Raw genomic sequence first — 25,432 nt, forward strand, 5'->3', positions numbered from 1 at the left:
TGAATGTAGACTTGGGCAGGCAAGAAGGGAGAGGGCAGCTTGGGCAAGAATGCACCAAGAGCAAAGGCTCAAATGCAGGAAAGACAAAGATAGATAGATAGACATATAGATATATAGATATATAGATTTTATTTTTTATAAAAAAGTAGGGGGAGGTATAGATGGGCAGACAAGGTGGCACCAAACACAGAAGGCCAGGAACATGACTCCGGAAGAGGTAAATCACCAGTGCTGTCACAACATAAGAAAGGTCTTAGCTTTGTGAGAAATCTCTGAGTTCCTTAATTTTTTGATAAAACAAAGATGTTCCAAGAGTCTGGTTTTGCGGAAGTGGTCATGAATTGCCTGACCTCCCTTGAAGAAGCCTAAACCACATCTGCAAACCAGCTGGTCAGAAGGTCAGTGGTCCTGAGAAGCTTTCTTTCAACATAGGAAGAGGCTTACTGGTCTGTGTTGGAATACAACTTATAGCCTAGGGCTCCTCGGCTCTGAGAAACCACAAATTCAATGTCAGCATGGGTCCCTCCAACCACACGCACACATGCACAACTAGGATTTTATGAAAGGAAGTTTCCAATGTAGACACGTGAGCACACTTCAAGCCAAATTGGGGGAAGGAGTGAAGTTGCAAGGAGCAGCAAGAGACAAAGGGTTGGCAGGGTCCTAAAGAAGACTCATCCATCTGCTGGTCCGGTGGACAGGCTGGCTGTTTCCAATTCCAGTAGCCACATTCTGTTTGTTTGAGGGTCTTGTTCTGTTTTGGTTTTGTTTTCTTGCTCTGTGTGTGTGTGTGTGTGTGTGTGTGTGTGTGTGTGTGTGTGTTGTTTCTGTTTGAAATGGGGTGTGGGGCGGGGCAGGGTCTCGCTGTGTTTCCTATCCGGCTTATAACTCACAATCTGCCTGCCTCAAGCTCCCAAGTAGCTGGCACCACACGCTTGTGCCGGCCTTCCACAGCCAAATTCTGGAGCTGCTAGATCCTGCATTATTCATGGGCAGCCCACCCCCTCCACCCTTTCTCTTGGCAAGGACCTGTGTGCTTCTGGAAACCTTCGAATATGGGAGCATCTGGTGTTCTAGGGAGCTAACATGCTGCAAATTCAAGTAACAAAAGTGTTTGCTGAAGGATCTCCTATATGGAGATACCTTTCCAGCAGTTTTCCTTCCCTTCAGAATGTCACCCCTCAGAGACACTTGAAGCCTTTGCCTAAGCTCAGCTTCCTAACTCTCTCTTTGGATGGTAAGAGGGACTTAGGTGTCTTAGTTTGTTTCCTGCCCATGGAAATAAAAATCAACAAGAGAGGTGGCACTGAGTCGCCAGAAGATATTGTCCGTACTGCTCAATTTTGTTATTAATGGCACAGACTGGCTAGCATGACATTTTAAAAAAATGAAAGAGCCAGTTTCTGAATGACAAGAGCTGGAAAAGATAAATCCAACTGAGAAAAACACATTTGAAGTGATTGGAGGGCTCAGACCCTGCTTTAGGAGTTTCAGACCAGACACTGTGGTCTAAGCTATCTCATTTAGTAATTGCAAAAAAATAAAAGAGAGCGAAAGAAAACCTACATGTCTTCATTTTATATATACAGTCCCCAATTTACAATGGTTCCATTTATGATTTTCAACTTGACAGTGGTACAAAAGCATACGCATTCGGTAGAAACCGTACTTTGGAGTTTTGAATTGCAATCTGTTCTTAGGCTAGTGATCTGTGCTAAGATCACTGTCTTGGTGCTAAGCAATGGCAGTGAGCTGCAGCTCTCAGCCAATCACATGATCCCAAAGGGGAACAACTCATCTTCCTACGTTATGAAGTTCTGCGAGTTAAGTACATTGAATGCATTTTCAACTGATGATAATTTCAATTTATAATGTATATAACCACATCTCAGATGAGAAGCATCTGTATAGGGAAAACAGCCTCAGAGAATCTAACTAAACTTTGCAGTGTTGAGTAAGAGACAGAGCCTGGATTTGAACCAAGCCATTTGATCTGGAAGCCTATTCCCTACCTCGTCCACCTTTTTGATCCTGGATTTAATAGACAGTCCCCTATAGGAAAAGGAGGTAAGAGAACAAGCAGATCTTCTCCATGGGCTCCTACAGGGCTGTTCTGGTTTTAAGCTAAGTTAGTATTGAATGACCATGGATTCCACCCTCAGCTGCAATTTCATGCCTAGGCATGAGAGGAAGGTTTGTGGGGAGACAGGTGGCTTTCTCTTCCTCCTCCCCAGCCTCAACTGCTGAACCCAGAATGGAATTAAATTCAAATGTGGGTGTGCCCACCCTTCCACAATCAAAGTGCCCTGTGAGGATCATGTGGACAAGCTGTCAAGCCCACCTCCAGCTCCTAGTCGAATGATTCTGTATCTTGAAAACCATCATTCAATGCACCCATCTGGAGAAGTCAAAAGGGGTCCCTTAACCCAAGGGAAAAAAAAATGTGATTTAATAGCCCAGAAATGAAACAACTTCCTCTCCACAAACACTTTGGTTATGAGGAGTCCTTCCCAAGAAAAATTATTGTGCCAACATGTGTCCCTGGTATGTCTTGGACAGGACAGGGCCTTCTATTCGCGTATTGACATACTACTTATTTAGAGCAAACAGAGATTCATTGCTAAAGACGAACAAAAAGAGAACAGTCAACAACTCTTCTTCAGAGTTAAACAAGAAAACTGGTACAAGAGAAAGAGCCCATAATGCCATGAGAGGGCCCCAGTGCTAGGAGAGTTTGAGGAATCATCCCAAAATGGACGCTGCTTAAGACTAGATCAGAAATCAAAGACGCAAGAAAGATCTCTTCTTTATCTGAGCCCTGAATGGCTCAATGGAAAAAAAAGGGATGCAGAGAATGAGAAAAGGCCTGTGGTAGTTGAGGAAGGGAGACTGAAGCTGAGTCTACTGATCCCTAGAGACTAGAAGTCAGAGTTCAGAATCAAAGGATCTTTAAGACCAATCTTATCAAATATTATGACAGTAAGATCTCAAATGCAAGATGTAATACAAATCTCACATTTCAGACCAAGAATTAAATCAGGGATTGTCCATTTTGGAATCCCAAAGCATTGCCTTTGAAAAAGATGTCCAAGCTGGGCACGGTGGTGCACACCTGTAATCCCAGTAGCTTGGGAGTCTGAGGCAGGAGGATCAAGAGTTCAAAGCCAGCCTCAGCAACTTAGTGAGGCCCTAAGCAACTCAGTGAGATCCTGTCTCAAAATTATAAAATAAAAAAAGGACTGGGGAGGTGGCTCAGTGGTTAAGCACCCCTGGGTTCAATCACCTGTACTAAAAAGAAAAAAGGCAGCTCTGTGAGAAATTAGGAGGCCTATGGTGAGGCCTGGCAACGACAATGCCAATGCCCAAATGGAAGGAAGAACCACTGGGTTAGATCCCAGATCTGCGCTCAGACCTCACTCCCGACACCTTGACACCGTGAGCCTTTCCCAGGACCAATGTGAGCCCAGCGTGCAGTCACCACGAGGCTCTCCTCCAGGTACTACAGTTGTTCCAGGAGTTCCAAACTATCGATTCCTTACCCAAGCTCCACTCATCCCTCAGGCAGGGCATAAAAAAGAATGATTTCCACAAACCACAGTTATTTAGGGATAATTTATTGATGGAATCATTTGCTTTGGTTTTTATCTCTGTGATTCTTCTCAGTAGCTCAACCACAAAGCACATTGTCCACATGGAGAGTCTGATCCGATGGAGTGCTGGAGGCCACCACAGTGGCTCAGCCAGCTTCCCCGTGCCCCTCCAGCCAGCCACGTCCATTCTCTCCCTCCCCTCAGCAGGGTCTGCTCCTCCAGAACTGTTCAGTCTTTCTGCCAGGCTCCAAACCCTCCATCTTCAGCCCTTTGATGAAAGCCAAGGATATAGGAGAGAGCAGCAGTCTGAAATAACTGGAACAGCATCTCAGCACACACAGAGGGAGGACAGAGTCCCTGCCACAGCTAGTTTGAAGGAAACTCTGCTTTCTTCTCAAAAAGTATGCTCTGTTTTTGGAATTCCCCCAGCTGGAACTGACCTCAGAGAGGGCCGAACTGGATGCTGTGGGGGAAGAGAAGAAAAAAGCAAAGCACACTTGTAAGTAGTTCAGGGCTAGAGAAATAGCTCAGGGAAAGTGTTAAAGCACTTGCCTAGTGTGTGTGAGGCTCTGGGTTCAGGCCCCAGCACAGGAAAAAAAAAAGAAAAGAAAGGGTAGTTCAGTTATATTAGCTACCCTTCCTCCAGCTCCTTTCATATGCCTGGCCTATACTGAATTTCACATGCTTTGTTCTATTTGGTCCTCACCCCTGGGAAGGTAGGAATTGTTATTTTCATTTTAAGGATAAAGAAATTGAGGCTCAGAGAGGCTAAATGACCTGCCTCTAAGTTAGCCTCTTGCTGCTAAGGAGCTGGAGCCAAGCGTGCCTAACTCCAAAGCCTCAGATCTGACCTACTGTGTGTCCAGCCCTAAAAAGGGAGATCAGCATGGTGCTGTCTCTAGGTACCCATGGGAGATCCGTTCCAGGAATCCACAGATACCAAAACCCACAGTGCTCAACTCCTTCCTATAAAATGGTGTAGTATTTGCATATAACCTACACACATACTCCTGTATACTTCAAATCATCTCCAGGTTACTTACAATACTTAATGCAATGTAAAAACTATGTAAATTGGTGCTATACGCTTTTGTCTAGGGAATAGTAACAAGATAAACAGTCGGCGAATGTTCATTATAGATGCAACTTTTCCCCAAATACTTTCAGTCCATTGTTGGTTGAATCCATAGATGAAGAAAACACATGCAGAGAAATAACTATATGTTTAAGTAAATGTAATTGAAGTCAACAACAACAAAAATCAAAGGTTCTTAGCCAGACATAATTGTGCATGTCTGTAATCTCAAAAAGTTGAGGAAGATAGCACGTTCAAGGCCAGACTCAGTAACTTAGCAAGACCCTGGCTTAAAATAAAAAAATAAAAAAAATTTAAAAATAATGGAATGAATCAAACATCATTACTCTATGTAAATATATGAATATGCAAATGGTATGCTGTTACTCCATGTACAAACTGAAACAACATGTATCCCATTTGTTTACAATAAAAATAAATTAAAAAAAAATAAAATAAAATACAGTCAAGACTATCAAAAAAAAAAAAAAAGAAAGAAAGAAAAAATAGCAACCTTTATGAAGGGTGGTAGTAGCAAAAACTAATGGTCTCAGCTTAGATGAGTCAGGGGTTCAACAGACCTGAAGTTCACAGATCCCAGCTGAAGGGAAATTTCAAGGTAGATTTAAGCTCTTTATGACAGTTGATAGACTAGAACTAAAAATGAAAAACAGAAAACTTTAATTGCTAATGAGAGGACTCCTACCAAGCACTCCTCACTTGGAGGAGGAACAAAATGAATAGGAAATGAGCGATAACTACATATATAGTTTGGTACACTCAAATGACACTGGACTTCCTCTCAGGAGATATGTCCTGCTGCTGACTATTTGATCTTGGGTAGTCACTTCTCTTGGTCTCAATTTCTTCATCTGTTGAATGAAACTTAAGAATGGTCTACCTATTTCACAACTTGTTATAAGGGTAAATAAAATAAAAAAATTAAAATAAAATAAAAAAATAAAAAGGGTTGGGGATGTAGCTCAGTGGTAGAGCACTCCTGGGTTCAATCCCTGGCAGAGAAAAAAAATCCGAGTTTCTTTACCCTCCCTTGCTCCCTATAGAGAAAACCTCTGCACTTGAGGTCTCATACAAGTGTCCTGCAATCCAGAATTCATCCACAGGCTTTTTAGCTCAGCATAGAGTGTTTTAAAATAACTTGAAGGCCTCCGAGTTTGTGGCCCTGGCCTCTCCTCACCCACCCTCTATTTGATGGGTTTCAAGGAGTCAGAAGTGCTGTTCTCCACAGGAGCCGGTACACAGGAGCTGTGAAGAGCACTGCCATTCTTACATCATCTCCACCTCAAGACCTACTGCAGACCGTGTCACAGCCACATCAGCAGGTCTCTGAGGGCCAGGATGAGGCCCGGCCAGTTACTGGAGCATCACGTGGCAATAACGGGAGGAGGATGCAAGGATGCGGGAGAAAATGAGTCTATTCAACAGCAACTTGAGAGCAGGGCCAATGTTTCACTTGGTGGATGCGGGCCAGGTCCCTGATCTCACACTCCCCTGATCTCACATTTTCTCTGCTGCAGTCAGCTGGGAATCATGTGTCCTCTGGACGGAATGACAAGAACAAACACAGCTCGTCATTCCATAGCACAGGAGGCCAGGCTTTCTGACCCCAGCAGAACACTGCTCCTTCATAGGCCAGGTGCCTATAATTAGTCTACAAATAGCATGGAGCTATTGCCAGCTGACTCCTTTTGTCCCTAACCCTATTCACTGCAGAGCCACAGAAGTCTGAGCCAAGAAAAAGTAGGAATCAGACTCCATGCTATTCTCTGAAATTCAGCATGCAGACTGCACGGCAGTTGGAAAAGGCAAAAGCATTAATAAGGCACAAAATTGAAAAATCTAAGGGTCAAAAAGGACTCTACTTCGACTTTCTGATAGAAAAAAATAATCCCTTGTATTGCAATACTTGTCCAAGGAACTAACACACTCTCTTTATTAGGTCTTATTTAATCAGGGCTGTGCTAACGAGGCAGAGACCTCTCCCTGCTCCCAGTGAAGGTCGCTCGTCACCTCTAGTGATGACTTTAATCCTCAGAATTGGGCATGAAGACAAGTTGATAAGACGCTTTTATCCAGCAGAGTTTATTTTCTCTGACTTCCTATTATTTAGAAAAATCTCTGCCCACAGCAAATAGCCTCCCCAGGTAACCTAACCACATCCGCCACCCACAGTGGCCGTACCCTTCCCAGCCCTTTCTGGGGCCCAGAACCATCCTCACCATGGTCATGTAGGTGGCCTCTGATTTTCCACTTGGTTCTACTTCCTCGCTCCCCTCCCGCATAGTTATTGAGGAGTAAACGTGTTTCTAGAGGGAGAAAAAAGTGTACAAAATTCCTAAAAAATCAAGCAAATCTCACATCCAGGAATAAGTCCACCCACTCCCATACACAGAGCATCAGCCACCAAACCCTAAGTTCAGAGGGTTACTGAGAGCCAGAGAACGGTCATCAAGAATGGTGATTCCGCCTTCAGTCCTGAGATCCCTCAGCACCAACGGGTCCACCATCTTCACTTCGACGGGCATGGAGTTTAGCAGTGGGGAACCTTTATCTTGCTGAATTACTTGTATTATGTGGACATTTTCTTCTAATTAGAGTCATAGCAGGATGGAATTAATTAATTAATTAGCAGCTAATTGTCATCATCTCAGAGGGTTTATATGGCGGGACAACCCTCACATCTGTGAGGCGGTAGCACTTAGTGATTCACAATTCTATCACTCTTTGGAAAAGCAATATCATCCAGTGACAAATTCTGGGCTTCTAGAGGCTGCTGCGTTATGTTGGGAAAAATATCCTCTTGCGACAAAACTAACACAAAAAAATAGAAAGGTAACTATTCAAAGAGTTTCTAAAAGTTGGAGAAAAGGAGGGAAGGAGAAAGAGAGGGAGGAGGAGAAAAAAGAGAACAGTAGTTCAGAGCTATTAATCCATTCTCAGTCCCTGTTCATAACTCCATTACATACCAATGTGAAGAAGAAAGTCTCTGTTGCTCCTCTTTTTTCTAATGGTCCCTGAATACTTAATCTTAACCATTAACTCCTCAACTGCTGAGGCTGGCCTCAAACTCACAATCCTCCTGCCTTAGCCTCCTGAGTGGCTGGGATTACAGGCGTGCTCCACCAGGATTGGCTGCCGATCATCATTTTATCTGAGCCTTACAACAACACAGAGGAGAAGGCAGGGTGGCACCTTGGTCCTCATCTGAACTTGCTGAGGCGGCTCTGGGAGGTGGTGCTAGTTTCTGGCCCAAATTCAGTGCCCCTTCCTCAGCCCGATGCCAGCACCTGCCACCCAGGACTGGTCTGGCCTAGCCTTCCCCATCCAGTCACTCTTCAACAACCCCTTCTGCAGTGACAGAGGCTTCCTGGGTTGCTGCTGTGCGCAGGCACTGGGCTGTGAGCTGAGACATACAAAGGGTAATACACGGCTCCCAGGGGAATGACAACGATAAGGACACCCTGCATCGACCCAGTGTTTCGTGTCCAACACACACACACATCCAAGTCCCTCCTGGGGAGCAAAAATCAGAAGTCTCTTACCTCTGGATTGGCCTTCTTCGTGTTCTCCAGGGTTTTAACAAAGTCTGTAGAATTTATGGAACTGCAAGGCATGTGGAAAGCACAAGGAACACGGTTAATTCACGTGGGCCTACAGGAGACCCCACCCCCAATCCCGCCCCACACTGCCTTGTGAGGACAGAGACCCCAACAGAGGAACCATTCTCTCCAGACTCCTACACTCAGGGCGTCTCTTCTACTGCAGAGCAAAAAAGTGTCCTGGGGCTGGGGCTGTAGCTCAGGGGTAGAACGCTCGCCTAGCACGTGTGAAGCACTGGGGTCGAGCCACATAAAAATAAATAAATAAAATAAAGGTGTCGTGTCCATCTACAACTAAAAATATTTAAAAGGAGGAGAAGATGAAGAGGAAGAGGAAGAAGAAGGAGGAGGAGGAGGAGCAGGAGGAGGAGGGGAGGGGGAGCGGAGGAGGAGGAGGAGGAAGAGGAGGAGGGGAAAAGGAAGGAAGGAAGGAAGGAAGGAAGGAAGGAAGGAAGGATGAAGGAAGGAAGGAAGGAAGGAAGGAAGGGGAAAAAAGAAAAAGAAAGGAAGGAAGAAAGAAAAAAGGAAGAAACGAACAAACCATTCTGGAGATAGTTTAGCTGATTCTGAAAATCAGCTTCACCTTCTCTATTATCACTCCAACAATTTTGTGTCCCTAATGGGAGATACAATTTTGAGTGAATGAACAGAGAAGGGCGGATTCAACTTTTATCATCCTTTTGGCATTTCTGAGACCAGGAAGATGTATCTGAACCAGCAGGGGGCAGCACACACTAAGCAAGACCCCAGTTCCAAGGACTTCTGGCCTCTCCCTAGGTGGGCACTCCACCCAAGCTGTGAGCCCTGGCCACTTCATAGTCTGGGGCCTTTTATCTCCGATCTCTTGACCATTTGCCTTCTGCAACTGCCACTAAAAGTACTTTCTTTAATGTTTTGACCTGAGGTAGAGATTTTAAAAGAAAAGAAAAATCAGGCTATAAGCTAGAAAAGAATATATATATATATATATATTTTTTTTTTTTCCTCAAAGTAGAAAATTTTTAATCACTTTTCTGACTATAAAGTTGTATATTCTCATTGTAAAATTAATCAAATAATACATAAACATAGACAGAAGTGAAGTTCACAGTAAACCCTTCACTCCCATGGAAATCCATCTCCATTGTCTTAAATACCATACCCCTGTTAACAGCCATTGAATCATTGCCTTGCCTTTCTGATAGATAGTGATGATGATTCCAAATTTTTATTGTAAACAATGTTTCAGCACTTTTTTTTTTGGGGGGGGGGATGGGGATTGAACCAGGGGCATTTAACCACTGAGCTATATCCCCAGCCCTTTTTGAAAATTCTAGATTGTTAAAAAAGAAATAATATCTGCAGTACAGTCAATGAAAACTAGAAATATCAGTCTATAAAAACTTGTCTTGGCCTAAACTCTTAAATGTTCTCTACCCTTTAAACAAACGTTACTATAGCTTAAATTTGGAAAGGCACAGGTAACTAGACACGTTCGTTTGTTTGGGTACTGAGGATTGGACCCAGGGGTGCTTAACTGCTGAGGCACATCCCCAGTCCTATTAAGTTTTTATTTTGAGACAGGGTCTAAGTTGCTTAGGGCCTTGCTAATTTACTGAGGCTGTGATCCTCCTGCCTCAGCCTCCTGAGTCACTGGGATTACAGGTGTGTGCCACTACATCCAGCTGCAGTACCCATATTTACGCACAAATTCAGCAGATCGATCTGATTATTTCCTTAGAATAAACTACTAGACAGAGAAATGCTGTCCTTTATCTTGAGAGAAACTGAGGCCAAGAAGGGGTAAATTAAGCTGATAATGAAACCCACATGTGTAGCTCTTGGTTCTATGTTCTCAGTATGCTCAGAGGAAAGACCTTCAGAGAAGTCAACTAAGTTCCAGGCCAAATCAGAGAGGCATGGGGATTGTCAACCTAGCAGGCACAAGTAATTTCTGTAGAATCCACATTCTACTGGGAAATGTTACTCAAAAGTCAGCATTATGTGTCTGGGGTAGAACACTTGCCTAGCATGTGCCAGGTCCTTGGTTTGATCCCCAGGATTAAATAATAATAACAACAAAACAAGTCAGTATTACTTGGTCTTCCCAGGGCCCTTTCCCACTGACGTGATTTCAACAAGAGAATAAACTTGCCTTACCAACATATTTCAGTGGGTAAGCTGACAGAGACAAACCTGCCAATAGCCAATGAAACTCTAGAATCCATGTTAGAGTCTATGGGGTATTTCTGTGACCCTGATGAAATTCAGGCCTTTAAAAACACATTTTGGGGCTGGCTCAGTTGGTAGAGTGCTTGCCTCGCAAGCACAAGGCCCTGGGTTCGATCCCCAGCACCGCAAGAAAAAAAAAAAACATACACACACACATTTTGACAATAATTTATTTAGAATCTAGGGTCACCCATTCAAAGGTAGCTTCTCAGAATTAGAATATGGTTCTTTAAATAAAACCACCAGCAACTCTCAAGATCTGAACTTCAATATAAAGCATACAGTGGGGATAATGTAAGAATCCTTTCTCTTTCTTTTAGGCAATGAATGAAACAGTTCTTGAACAAGCTTTATATGTATGTTTTTTCTTTGCAGTGCTGAGGATAGAACCCAGCATGGCAGGCAAGTGCTCTACCACTGAGACATACCCCCAGCCAAGATTGATATTCTAAATGATGCTCCACTTAGACCTCCATTTGTAGGGGAGTTTGCCTCTGTGTAATACCAAAGTGAGGATGATGTAAGAATATCCAAATCTTTCCAGCTGAGCAAAGAGAACAGAGCCACCTATGATGAAATCTAAAGTGACAATCAAGATGATTTTATAAAAATACCTACTCCTTTGAGAATGGCCCAGTTTGGGTCCTATCACTTCATTTGCACTTTGAGTTAGAGGCAGTCCTGCATCCCTCGCCTCCCAACCCAAGGGGGAAAGCCCTGTACCTCTTATTCCAGTGGGTCCTCTTCACAATCAATATCAAAACAGGGAAGAGCAGCAGAGTGGCACAGACGATCCCCACAATGATCACCAGCTGATTCCCGCCCAGGACCTCAGGTCTAGGGATTTCCGGAATAGAGGCTTGAGAAAGGGGAAAAGCAATGAGAGGGTCTCAGTGCTCCAGAAGAGAGCTGAGAACCCCTTCAGTTCCATGCCACGCAGCAGCAGCTAGGCCAGGAAGCAGAGGGAGAGGGCCAGATTCCACCTCACATCAGGACACGGGGGACAATGTCCCGATTAGATTGAGAACCAAAGTCTGACCCCCACCCTTGCTTGCTTGTCCCTGATGTGCAGACTAAGGTGGGTAGGAGAAGAGGCTAGCACTTCACCTACATTCAAGTTCCTTTTCACATCAGCAATTCTATTCTAAATTTTGGCTTACAAAATGACCTAGAAAAAAGAGGCTTTAGATTCTGCCGTCTTTTTTATGGGCAAGTGAGTTTTCGAAAGAAACATGCTATAACATTCCGCTCTATGTGTAATCATGATGCCAAATAGGGCCTCCAGAGGCACTCTTGTCTGTAGGGTACCTTCACTCGTCTCTGTTCACTCTAAATACATATATCAAACACTTTCTTGGTGCCAGGCATCACTAGGCACAAAGGATGCCTATGAAGACAAATGATAAATGGTCCCTGCCTCCAAGAGGGAAACATGGAAAAAGAAAACCACGGGCTGCTTCAAGTGCTATGACAGATGTCTATATGGGGTTCAGAGGGGCACGGAGGAAATGATGCCTGATTCTAAATGAGGCAGAATGTGCGAATTGGCCAGCACAAGTTTTAAAGTTTAATCTGAGTCTTAAAGGAAAGGAAACATGTACCAGCTAGCTGGGCAAACACTATGGCCTGGGCAGAGGGGATGCTATGCACAAGATGTGGGGGCCTGGCAGGATGTTGCCTTTAGGAACTGGAAAAAGCTCAGCAGGTGTGGTACACAGCTTGGATCTGGGGCTGGAGAATTAATAAGAACCAAGTCAGGAAAGATTTGATCAGCTCAAGCAAGAGTTTGCCTTTTTCTTTTTTTCTTTCTTTTTTTCTTTTTCTGTAATCAGCAGAGAAACCACTGCAAGATTATAAGCCATAGGACAGAAGTTCTGATTTGTGACTTAAAAAGATGGCATTGGCAATGGAGTTTTATTCAGTCATGATAAAGAATTATGCTATTTGCAGGAATGGATGAAACTTGAGAGATTTTTGTTAAGCAAAATAAGCCAAACTCAGAAAGCCAAGGGTCATATGTTTACACAAGTAGATGATGTAGTAGATGATGATGATGGGATTAACAGGTTGGGGAGATGGGCTTTGAAGAGGTACACAGGGCTAGGTTTGGACATGTTGTATTTGAAGGATCTGTGGAAATTTTTGGTGAAGTTGAAGTACACACAAACACACCAACCCTCTATACCCCTGAGGTTTCCATCCATGGACTCAGAGCAACTGTAGACTGAAAATATTTGGGGAAAACTGCATGGTATTGACATGTATAGACTTTTTAGAGTCATAATTCCCTAACGAATATAATATAACTACTGACATGGCATTAGATATCATAAGTAAGCTGGAGATGAATTAAAGTACACAGGAATAGGTGCATAGGTTGTACATATGCAAATACTACAATATTTTATAAAAGGAATGGGGCATCCACAGATTTTTGGCATCTGGGGGGAGTCCTGGAACCAACTTCCGACAGACACCAAGGGACATACATACATAATTGTGTTTACATACCTGGATAGGTATTTATGCATAATTATGTCCACCACAGAATGTATACAGAATATAGCATCCAACACTCCATGGGAAAGAAGCTGAGGATGGCTAGAGTAGAGATAGCTGGAGCCAGAAGGTGGTGCAGCGAGGAGTTAATAGGAGGTGAGCCAGGAAGATGCCCACTGCAGCCCCTCATGAGCTATTTGGCTATGCTGAGAAAGAAGTAATTGATTGTGGTGATGGTCGCACAACTCAGAATATATTAAAAACCACTGAGTTGTACGCTTTGGGTGAATTACACAGTATGTGAAATATATCTCAATAAAGCTGTTTTAAGAAAAATAGAGATACAAGATGAGAGCTAGAGTAGGTAAAGACTCAGTTAAGAGGAAGACTCAAGCACATTTATCTGCCGAAAACAACAGAGGCAAGAGCCCAAAGAGCCCTCCCCAGTTCCTGGGAGGGAGGAGAGAATCACAGGAACACAGGACAGGATAAGCCCGGGGCAGAAGGGCACTTCCTCTGCTTTGGGACAGTGGGTAGAGACAAGATGGAGAAGAGACACGGCCACTACCATGATTTTCTCTGTGAAGGGGAAGTAAGAATCCTGAGAGTGAAGCACACGTAGAGATGGTGGTTCTTTAAGAAATCCATCTGTCCTGTTTTCCTCTCCAGTTGGGACCCTTTGCTGTTATCAAGAAGGTGGCTCCTCAGACTTAGGCCCTGGCCTGAGGTACCGGAAGTACTATCCTACCCCCACCCCTCTGCCACCAGCCAACCGCAGCCAGCTCTTAAAGGCCCCAGCAGAGGCAGAGTCCACAGGCCACATCCTGACTGCTAACTGAGTTATGTTTTAACTTTAACCCTTCACTACCAACCTCTCTCAGTCAACACAATTGAATCTTTCTTTTCCTACACATTACTGGTCTGGATGCACATTGTATGCCAGAATACAAAGCCCTTGACCAGGGCTTTGATCCCTCCATTTTTGGTTCTGGTACCTTCCTATTTTCTCTCTGTTCCTTGCTGTCTCTCACCAGCTCAGGATCATTTTCCCTTCCATAACAGAGCATGCAGAGACTCCCTTAAAGCCAAATAAAAATGACCGTGGACCTCAATTTCAAGCTACCTCTGAATTCTTGAATCTTTGCAGTAGTAGACTACACTGGCTGTGAGTGAGGTTTGGCAGAGGGTGGGTGGTCTCTACATTAGTTCCCTTTTCATCAGCCTAGCAGCAGTGCCAAAACCAAGGCAAGGCAAGCCTGGAGCCTAAGGAGGCAGGGTGAAGGAGGCAGGGTGAAAGAGGCAGTACTTCCAGGGCAGAGCTGGCCCAGGGTGTACCTGGGAGCAAGCCCCTTCCATTTTTCAGCCTAGGAACCTCTCTGACCTCACTCTGGTCCTGGCCCTGTTATCAGTTAAGGTCCCTCAGCCCTCCATGATCAAATGTTAGATACTTTGAGGCTTTTCCATGATCACATGCAGCACAAGAGTTTTCCTGAACACCAGGTTCCCCAGGTGGATACTGCAGTTGTAGATTCCTCCGTCAGACTCTTTCACTCTTTGGAGCATGATGGAGCCATCATTGTGGGAAATGTCCCCCACCAGGTTTAAACGGTTCTGATAGCGACCCTGGTACTGGGAGTAGCCCCCAGGAAAGTTGAATTTGAGGTCATAGCGTAAGACAATCTCCTCCTGGAAGGGAAAAGCAAAAGCATGAACTTTGGAAGACTGGCAGCGAGGGTGTGTGGGGAAGTGGGGAGGGATGATCTCCGGCCTCAAAAGGCCCTTTACATGAAGCCAGTAAAGGCATTTTCAGAAAGTGTTAGGTAACTCAATGTTGTGGACACACAGGTACATATCTGTGTTAGGCAACAAAGTTGTGTGCACACATGTGTGTATATGTGTTAGATAACAGCAAGTCAAGTGCACATATATAGTTGCTTATGAAAAGCACCACTAAATCATGCACAGCTATTACTCAGAAGAGAAGAATTTTTTTAAGTGAGAATAAAGGGTTTTCATTTTTTGCACTTCTCCAGTTTAAAAAAAAGTAAGAATGTATGTTCACTTTTTTTTTTCCTTTTTTTTCAGTACCAAGGATTGAGCCTTAACCCCTGAGCCACACCCCCAGTCCATTTTACATTTTATTTTGAGACGGGGTCTTGCTAAGTTGCTTAGAGCCTTGCTAAATTGCTGAGGCTGGCTTTGAAATTGTGATCCTCCTGCCTCAGCTCCTAAGCCCTGCAAAGATTACAGGCATGCGCCACCACGCCTGGTCACATGTTCACTTTTTATGGCATTTCCAGTTGGATTTCCAATAGGTACCTGAAACACATTTAACACTGAACTCCTGGGCTGGGGGGATAGCTCAGGCAGTAGAGTGCTTGCCTTGCAAGCACAAGGCCCTGGGTTCGATCCCCAGCACCGCCAAAAAAAAAAAAAAAAAAAAGAATGGAGTCCTTAACACTGAACTCCTAACTGTTCCCCTAAACCCGTTCCTTCAGTCTATCACGCTCTGGTAAACAGCACTGGTTTCTTCTAGATGTTCAGGCTAAAAATCTCAGAGTCATTCTTAATTTCTTCTCTTTCTTGGAGAACTCTCGTCTAACTCCTTAGTAAATCTGATCACCTCTACCTTCAAAATATATTTCAATCCCAGCCTCTTCTTAGTAAATCTGATCACCTCTACCTTCAAAATATATTTCAATCCCAGCCTCTTCTCACCTCCCACTGTTCCCCTTCTATCCAAGCCACCTTCGCATCTCTCGCCCAGGTTCTCACAGGGACTTTCTTACTAGACTCCCTGCCTATTCTTCACTACAATCTATTCTCAGCAGATGAGCCTTTAAAAATGTAAGTTACAGAGCTGGGGCTATAGCTCAGGGGTAGAGCGCTTGCCTAGCACATGTGAGGCACTGGGTTCAATTCTTAGCACCATATAAAGGTAAAAAATAAAGGTACTGTGTCCATCTACAACTAAAAAATATATATTTTAAAAACACCTCCTCCAGACATACATGTGGTTCGCCCCCCTCACTGTCTTCAGACCACTGCTCAAATTTCACCTGCTTGGTGAGGCCACCCACATAAAATAACCACAGAACTCTGGTTAATGGTTCTCTATAGCTCTTACGATTATTTGATGTACTATATATTTATTCTTTGTCATTTTATTGTTTATCTTCTCATTATCTTGATTCTAAGTTCCCTATCAGAACAGGGGCTTTGAGTATTCATCACGCAGGAAATGCTTAAAAAAACACCTAAGTGAAGGAATGTAGATTTCTTTAAGCCTTTAAGAAAAGATATTGGGTATATAGGCACAAACACAAATGGAGAGACCTGACCCTTAAACCTCCCATCTCCTCCTGCTGTGAATCATTTGATGGACAACATTTAAATGCATGACATAGCCAGTGGGGCGCGGTGACACACACCTGTAATCCCAGCAGCTGAGGAGGCTGAGGCACGAGGATGGCGAGTTCAAAGCCAGGCTCAACAGTGAGGCCTTAAACAACTCAGCAAGATCCTGTCTCTAAATAAAATATAATAAAGGGCTGGGAATGTGGCTCAGTGGTTAAGTGCCCCTGGGTTAAACCCCTGGTACCAAAAAAAAAAAAAAAGGCATGGCATATAATTCCCCCTACTCCATGATGCCACCCTTTCTGACCCACTCAGCATATAGGAATGGAGGGAGTGCAAATGATCTTGCTAAAAGGATGACCAGCATATGTTTTAATTTATAAAAGTGAAATCTTTTATAAACCTTGTATCTTAACTTTTATTAGTAATGAGTTACCCAGAATGTCCCTCACAACATACCTTCATCCATAAATATATCACCACATATCATGGTGAAGATCTACTAGTCTAATGAACTAACTTGCTGTTTACGCTTACCAGGGTCCCCATGAAACATACTTCACCTGGCCCCCAGGACCCACCAACCCCAATACTTGAAAAAAATTCACAAAGAAAAGGAAAATTCCTTCCATCACAAAAAAGGGAGCAATGGAGCACAAACCAAAACTCACAAAAACAATCCAAGTAAGAATAAGAATGTAACCAAATTGTTATACCTAGTCCATAGCTTTCCTGGCTAGGCCACAGAAATCATCCCCCTCATTCTCTCACGGACTCTACAAAGAGGAGAAGAAAGTAGGAAACCTAGACGCTTCAACTAAGTCATGTGCAGAATGCTTTACGTCTATGCACTCACACCAGTGTCTTGACAACCTTAAAAGTTAAGCATCATCCTCATTATCTTCTTCTCCATTAGTGTCACGTTTCCCACTAGGAAGCCAAAGTGGCCCAGTCAAGTGGCCAGACTAGGAAGCCACATTCTGACAAGCTCTAAAGGCCAAGCTCTTACAATACCACCCACCTCATGCATCTGACAACTGACTGTCCCTGTCCCCACTCTATCCTGCCACCAGCCAGAGGTTTCTACTACATGGCGATGTTTCTTCCTCCTACCTTGGTATGCTCTCGTGAAGAGAACATCCAGTCTACCTTGGTCAGGCGTTTCTTTTCTGTGCTGTAGAAAATACATCTCATCAGAGCTGAATCACCCACATGGACCATGATCTCTGGGGATAAAACAGTAAATTGGGTTAGGCTCAGAGGTATAATCTGTAGAAGTCAAAGAACTTCTAGAGAATGTTAGCCAAAGACCCTTAAGAGCAAAAATCACTGTCACCACCAAACACTACATATTCTCTCCATAGATAATCCAGATGATTCCATGTGAACAAGTACGCAGAGGCCTTCACTCAAATCAACATGGCAACCCCAAGAGTAAGAAACACCACGTCTAACTGCCTATAAACACCAGGTCTGAGGTTTCTGCTGTCTTCATACTGTAACAAATTCTTTCTGGTGCCCTTTAATTCCTTTCTCTTTCCACTCTTCCAGAATTCCTCCCACGAACTCTAACTGCACATAGAGTCTGTACTAAAGGAAGTGCAAAAAGTCTTAAAGTCCCACTTTCTGTTCATCAACTTAGATACCCACATCTCCTTAGCATAAACAGGAAGTGGAAAGTTATAAAACCTTCATCTTATGTTTAACCCACTGGTTCTCCTAACTGAAAAAAATGAATCATGGGTAACTTTCCTCAAATTCTTTTATTCTTTTACAAGTTATCTTAGGACTTGCTCAGGACTTAGTTCTGACTTCAGTATAGGTCATTGAACTCTTTACAAATTAGGACATGAGAGTAGACAGTTCTCCCCTTGACTTTTCATTCTGTTCCAGCCCTGCCCTCCCCTGTCCCCACCTTCTCTACTTGACCCTTCTCTACTGCTTCTTGATTTCCTACTCCTAGGCTCTTTCTGTTACCTATTTGTATGAGCAGCTGACCCCACCACATGCTCATTGGGAGTCATTTCAAGAGGTCCCTGAAAAGAAAACAAGTAGACACATGTTTCTGATTTTTCCACAATGCCCTACACAAATCAACCACAAAGTTGATTAAGAATTAATTAAGGGCATACAGAGAGACACGAGCTTATCTTACCTAGACAGAGTTCCTTCAAAGGACCATTGAGCAAAGCTCATGAGGGTATAATCCACTGTTCATCTAAACCCTTTCTTGGGAGAACATGAATTTCCTGCTCAGCAGGAGATGTGCACAATGAGAGGAAAGCAAAAGAAAATATTATGAACTCTAAATTCAATAGGGGAATTATTTTGAAAGCAATGAAGTGATTCCAAAAAAATACCAGTAGGGAAGGCCTCTGAATTCATCAGTACATTAGGAGCTGAACTTTCTTTTTAAATAATATTAACTGAACATTCTGAGTCCTTTTAATGCACCAGGTAAGTGCTAGACACTTTATATCTAGTATATCAGTCATAACAGTATTTTGAGGCACATCTATATTACCCTTCCATTTTGCAGAGGAGAAAAGTAAAAGAACCCAAAGTCACTTGGCCAGTAAAGGATAGAACCAGCACTCAGATCCAGGCCCAGTAAATGCAAACAAACTGTGTTTTTCACTCATAGACTGTGCTATCTCACAAAAGTGGAAGGATGGCTTATTCTAGAAAATCACGGGAAGCTAATATTTTAACCTACAGTATTTAAAATAACTGAAAAAGGGACATAAAGTAGTAGAATCATTAATAAAAATGATAAACTGAAGGATTAACTTTGCAGAAAAAATTATAGATGACTGGAAAAAGGAGTTTCCACATGGGAGAAGACAACCTCCATAAAGCAAGTTTCTACTGGGACACAGGGCAAAATTGTGAGGGGTTGGATAAGTTCCCATTTTAATCGGAAGGGAATGATAAATGCAAGCTGCTTTACCAATTCCTGGGGAAATACCTGACTACCCCTAATGTTGTTCTAGCATGTTTTCATGGCTTCTTCAACTCTTGACACTGGCTCCTTTCAGTTCCCAATATATCTCTCCTAAGCGGGAAGAGGCACCCATTTTGAAGGCTATGCTTGTATAGACAAGTGCTCAGGCATTAAATAATAAAGACAGAAAAAGGAAGCACAAAAGGTAATCCTTGGGACCACGCATGTTGGCCCATGCCTGTAATTCCAGAGACCGGGAGAGTCAGGAAGATCACAAGTTAGTGAGACCCCGTCTCAAAATTTAAAAAACACTGGGGATGGGGCTCAGAGGCAGAGCACTGGGCTAGCATGTGCAAGGCTCTGGTTTCAATCGCCAGCACCACAAATCTTTTTTTGAAAACAGAGAAAGTACTTGAGGAATACTAGCACCTAACCTTCCTCCTCTTCTTGGAGAACCATAGGTTTGGAATTAAGAGAAAAATGTAGGAAATATGAAGGGAGGTGCCAGACTACCTTCTATAACTCTTTTTAGAAATCAGACTCAGAGGAATGTTCAATAAGGAATCTCATCTTCACACAGATGTTTACTGATGTTTACTGATGTTTACCTGTACCAGGTGCTGTGCTCAGGGTTGGTCAGAGATGAAGAACAGAAACAGAGAAGTAGGGAAGACACAAGTGAGCGGGTGTGGTGAGCGCTCTGCAAGTGGAAGGCAGGTACTCCAGAGGAGCTCATTCATGGAGCTGAGTAGCTGAGGACCTAAGATTGCAGCAGAGGGAGGCCCAGATCTTGCTTCCCTGGGGCCACAGACTATTCCTTCTACCCTAAACTCAGTAAAGAATGCATCTCAAGGGCTGGGGAGATAGCTCAGTTGGTAGAGTGCTTGCCCTGCAAGCACAAGGCCCTGGGTTTGATCCCCAGCACTGGGGGGTTGGGGGGTATGTGTCTTATCCTATGACTTTGAAACATTTTTAATTTACATATTTTTGTTTAGAGATCATCACAATAAACTAAATTTTAGAGACATCAAATCTTATTAGTTTGGATATCATTAGTTTATTATAAAAGAGTGGAAATTTTTTACATGATGAAAGATTTCAGAACGTCAGTGGAATGGATAGCCTCACATGATGCTGTTTCAGTAGTGATGTATTCTAGTCTACCTACTTTCCAAGAGTGTTGCTATCTCTAAATAAGAAGGAATCCTTGGCTAGCATGTCATTTACCATTACTTTGGTGCCATCATGCTCTTCTGGAGAACTTAATCTCCAGCTTCTACTCTACTGGTTGACCCTCTCTACCTGTGCTTTAGAGACCAATCCAGCAGCTACTGCTGCTGCTTACAATACTTGTCCTTGAGACTTTTCTGGAAGCATAATGCCTTCTTTGGTTACAGTCTCAACTGCTTTCCTTCCATCTAATACCTCATCAGAGAGAATAGGAAAACTTTCTAAATGCCTGTCCTGCCATGACTTGGGCCACCCCAGATAACAATCTCACTTTCAGATTGATTTAAAGATGTAGAATTCTTTCTTCAAACAAACTCTGACCTGGCTGCTCAATGAAAAAAAAAAAAAAAAAAAAAAAAAAAAAACAAGATAAGGAAAAGGATTTGGGTTGCAATGGAGGTAGAACTGGGATCCTATCTGAGTAGGTATTCTACCAACCCATGCCCCACAGATAGCAGCCTCTGTGCTCTCTAAGGTTCCTTGCTTAAGGCATCTACAATGGAAAAATTAAACAAACAAAAACACTGATCTACTGAAGCCACTTCCTCCATTCACAAGTGGGAAAATGAGATGTAAAAAATTTAGAGAAATCTGTTCACTTCTTTTATAACCCTCAGAACACATAATGTAGGTACCTGTGAAATATGGCTTGGCATTGAAGTGGCTAACGGATAGGAAATGTCAGGGAACAGTGCAAGGAACGTGGACTTTGTTAGAGGCACCAGAATTTGTTGTTGTTGTTGTTTTACAGCTGCATTTTGATTCATTGTACACAAATGGGGTACAACTTTTCATTTCAATGGTTGTACATAATGTAGGCACCAGGGTTTAAGTACTGCTTATGACATTTAATAAATATATGTCCTTAGGCAAGTCACTTAACCTCTCTGAGCCTCAGTTACCTCATCTGTAAAATGGAGAGAATAATATATCCTTCACAGGATTTTTGTGAGGAGGAATATGTTTAAAGTATAATTATCAAGATTTGTATTTAATAAAGTAATTATCATTTATTGAAGACTCATTCGGTGGTAACTACTTAGCCAAAGGCTGGCACTTGCTCAATTAAATCAGTCCCCTGCCTCTTGCCCTTGGCCCCATCTAAGCATCCCCATACCTTTGGGCTCCTCTGGTAGCACATGCAGAACCACCTCACTTTTTAACACCTTGCTCTTGTTTTGAAGGCGGATTTCACAGGTGTAGATTCCCTGGTCAGCCTCTTGCACATCTTGGAGCAGCAGAGAACCATCATTGTTTAGGATGTCCCCCACTAAAGACACACGGTTCTGGAAGCGCCCCACAGGCACACTGAGGTTGGCATAATAGTATAGCACATATTCATCCTGGAGGGCAACACAAGCGGTATTAGAGAAATCCAAAGAGGAACCAGATCTTGGAGTCTGTATTGAAAAGACCCTGGAGGCAGCCTAGTTATCATCATCATATTATGATTAAAATGTTCTTTGTACATTTTACCATCAGTTGATGGTAATAATGTGCCAGGCAACATCATAGCTTGTACAAGCTCTGACTCATTTTCCACAAAAACAAATGGATAAATACAATGCACACATTTTTATTCCTTACAGCTAAAGGAATAGTGCAACGCCCACTCTGAAGATCACTCTGGAGATTTAAACTCACAACTTTTTTAGTGGGGGTGGTACAGGGGATTGAATTTAGGGGCACACGACCACTGAGCCACACCCCCAGCCCTATTTTGTGTTTTATTTAGAGACAGGGTCCCACTGAGTTGCTTATTAGCACCTCTCTTTTGCTGAGGCTGGCTTTGAACTCGCAATCCTCCTGCCTCAGTTTCCTGAGCCACTGGGATTACAGGCGTAACCCACAGTGCCAGGCTTCAAACTCACAACTTTTGAAAACCACTTTTCATTTTCACTCTGTTTTCTGTCACAACCCCCAGATTAAATGGCATTCAAATGCATGATGTAATTCCTCTGGTGTTGTGGGCTGGTGTTCCCAGAATGCTGGCTGCCTTTCCTCTCATTTCTGCCCTCCTCCAACCAGTGTATCAATAACAAAAAGGATTCACGAGTGGGAAATGGTTACAGGCTAGGAGGGGGACCCCTGGGAGATTTCCTATTTCTACTTACATCACAGCTATATCCCTCTTAGGATAATAAATGGTAATAAAAATTTGAGTGAGAGTAGCATTGCAGGAATAATAGGGAATATGCTCTGAGTTGCAAAAACTGTTTCATTTGCAAGCTTTGGAACTAGTGGCAAACTACCTGGGATGTATTTCACAAATGATTCTGACATCCAAGTATCTCCACAGACTCTCTAATGAAGCTTAATACTGTTTTCTAATACAAAGAGCTCCATGAGACCCTCACCCAGCCATGCTGCAATTGCTAATCCCGATATTTCAAGCAGCAAAATGCTGAAAGAATCTGTCCCTATCCCCCACCCACACCCGAAGACAAATGTGACATCATTCTCATGCCTAGCTCAGAAGTCTTTTGTCTAAACCACAAGAATTATCCATGTCACCCACATTCACTGTTTTACAAAGACCAGAATATAGAAGAAGGAAACTAAAAGAACTTCATGTGCATATCTCCCATTAGCCCTTGACTACCTGAAAGTTAAGCATTGCCATTATCATAACTACCTTCCTGTCCACAGATCAGGAAGTTGGAGCTTAGCAGGGCTGAGTAATCTGCCTCACTGACTGCACAACCAAGTGGCCGAGGTATGAGGAGTCCCATTTAGGACTCTTCCAAAACCCAAGCTCTTGCAACACCTTCCCTTAGTACTTGATGAGTGATTCTCCTACTGCAGTACTAAACTGACAACCACAAACCTGGGGCTTCTAGGACATAGTGAGGTGTCCTTCTCATTACCTTAGCATGCTTTCCAGATGAGAACATCCAGTCTACTTTAGTTACGCGTTTCTCTTCTGAGTTCTGGAAAACACATCCCATCAGAGCTGAATCACCCACATGGACTGTGAGCTCAGGGGAGTAAGCCATAACGTCCTGCAGGCCCAAGGAACAAGCTATACAAGTCAAAGGCAAGAGGATGAATCATTTAGACAAATAACCTTCAGTAACAAAAATCGGCATCAATCACCAAGTACTATCCACCTCCTTCCCTTGATGGTTCAACAGGGACCCAGAGCTCAGAGTCCTCTCACTTGAACCAGCATGGCCACCCTAAAGGTAAGAGACGTATCCTCTAGTTATCTGCATGGCTTAAATCAGAAGGGTTCCACAATCTTCATGCTGCAATAAATGCTATCTGGCTCCTTTCTCCTAGCTAGTCTCTTCCCCTTTTCTAGAACTCTACTTCCCAACTTTCTAAAGAAACAAAGGAAACCCAGAAGTCCCTCCTTTCTGATCACTAGTCACCCACATTCACTTACCACAAACAGGAAATGGATGTTTCTTGTTCTTAAATTTCCTAATAGTTCCCTATCTGAATGGCCAACTCACAGTATTTTGTTTGTTTTCTTCCTCTTTTCCCTTCCTTTAGCGCCTTCACAAAAGTTTACCTCTGCATTTGCAGGCTGATTCTGACTGGCAAGCAGGCCCTTGTAAGTATGCCAGTGTGGCACACAGCTTTCCCCTTGAATTCCTTTGTGTTTGCCTTCTCCCCACCTCACCCCCTCCAGCTTTGTCATCAGCACTAGCTTTTCCTCTTCTAGGCATTTGCACACATGGGCATACACCCCCCCAAACACACACGATCATCTGATGCTACTCAAGGAATTCCAAGAGGTCACTAAAAGAGAATATGGATATTTCTGTTTTCACAAGATATGCTCCATGCATAGAGACAACAAAATCAAGAGGGACAAATTTAGATGCTGCCCAGTTTATATCAAAGAAGAGCCAAGAGAACGCATATGGAAATGAACAGAAAATGTGCCAGTCTTTTCATCCAAGCTGTTTCCCTGAGAGAAGAGAGCTAACTTCCTGCCCAACAGCAGGCTCACACAGTAGGGAGGACAGAAAAGAAAACATGAACTCTAAACCCTTTGGAAAGAGTTATTTTGAAAGAAATCAAAATTAGTTTCAACAACCATTTGGAATTTTCCTGTGAGGAACAGTTGAGCAATTGCATTTGTGGTTAAAGGTACAAGAAGTGAATTTAGTTTAATTTAATATTATGTAGAATTAAGTGAAGGACAGCAAGAAAGCAATGGCAGCAACCAAAGCAAAAGGAAACTGCTCCCTGGAGGTCTGAGGGGTGATCTTAGGAGAGGAGTAGCTGAAGCGAAGGAGATATTCTTAGGGAAGGAAATCTCTCCACACAAAAGTACAAAACCCCATGATGCCTCCAAGCCGCTACATACAGAGGTTGGGTTGAAAATTTGCTGGAAAGAGAGCAAAAGTCAGCAGGTTGCTTCACAGTTCTCTGTGGAAACATCTAAGACCCCTCTGAGATACTTACAACCCTGTTTCTGTGAAAAAATTCTCTAACACATACCATTTGTGTATGTGGAGTATGTGTGTGTGTAAAAGTGGACATGCACCTATTTGTGCACACTCTATGTTGCCTAGAACTGAAACAAGGTCAACCTGTTCTTTGCTAAGTCAGTGTCCAGTTCACTGTCCAGAGTTCAAAAAATAATAATAGAAAAACAAAAATGCTATGAGAGCAAAGCACCTAATTCATTTCTATCTGTGGAATAAGAAGAAAGACATGGGAGTAAAAAGGACTTTTAAAAAATTAGCAGTGGAGATGAACAACAGGAAGCAACACTGAGCACTTGCATAAGGTATAAATATGGCCTGAGGAGAAGTCCAGAGCAGGCTGCACAGAAGGAAATGGATCTAAAGGGGAAACCTGAAGGAGAAGGAGGTAGGCCTGCTAGTGTGAGGTGCCAGAGAGAGGAAGGGAAGCTTCCAGGCAAAGGAAACCACCATATTGGGAAAGA

At 43.2% G+C, this 25,432-nt stretch overlaps 1 protein-coding gene and 1 long non-coding RNA gene across 5 annotated transcripts in view; both read right to left on the minus strand.

The window, feature by feature from the left end:
- Positions 1-3,597: 3,597 nt before the first annotated feature.
- Positions 3,598-25,432, minus strand: part of JAML (junction adhesion molecule like) — a 28,539-nt gene continuing 6,704 nt past the window's right edge. The window contains exons 1-9 of one of the 4 annotated variants that reach the window (XM_079105502.1): positions 24,235-25,038; positions 23,394-23,548; positions 21,644-21,869; positions 17,466-17,578; positions 14,444-14,681; positions 11,220-11,355; positions 8,229-8,289; positions 6,906-6,992; positions 3,598-4,053 (exon numbers count right to left, since the gene is read on the minus strand). In XM_079105502.1, the coding sequence (XP_078961628.1) occupies positions 3,985-4,053; positions 6,906-6,992; positions 8,229-8,289; positions 11,220-11,355; positions 14,444-14,681; positions 17,466-17,578; positions 21,644-21,869; positions 23,394-23,522 (1,059 nt within the window). In that variant the 5' untranslated portion in view covers positions 23,523-23,548; positions 24,235-25,038 and the 3' untranslated portion in view covers positions 3,598-3,984. Of the gene's footprint in view, positions 4,054-6,905; positions 6,993-8,228; positions 8,290-11,219; positions 11,356-14,443; positions 14,682-17,465; positions 17,579-21,643; positions 21,870-23,393; positions 23,549-23,914; positions 24,162-24,234; positions 25,039-25,432 lie in introns of those variants that run through there. The other 3 variants (XM_079105499.1, XM_079105501.1, XM_079105500.1) reach the window with 3 other exon arrangements.
- Positions 15,081-17,458, minus strand: LOC306640857. Its single transcript, XR_013757933.1, has 3 exons — positions 15,673-17,458; positions 15,469-15,618; positions 15,081-15,344 (listed from the first exon to the last, which is right to left on the minus strand). It is a non-coding gene; the product is annotated as an uncharacterized lncRNA (long non-coding RNA).

This window comes from Sciurus vulgaris (genome assembly GCF_902686455.1).
Source record: "Sciurus vulgaris genome assembly, chromosome: 11".
Lineage (NCBI taxonomy): Eukaryota > Metazoa > Chordata > Mammalia > Rodentia > Sciuridae > Sciurus > Sciurus vulgaris.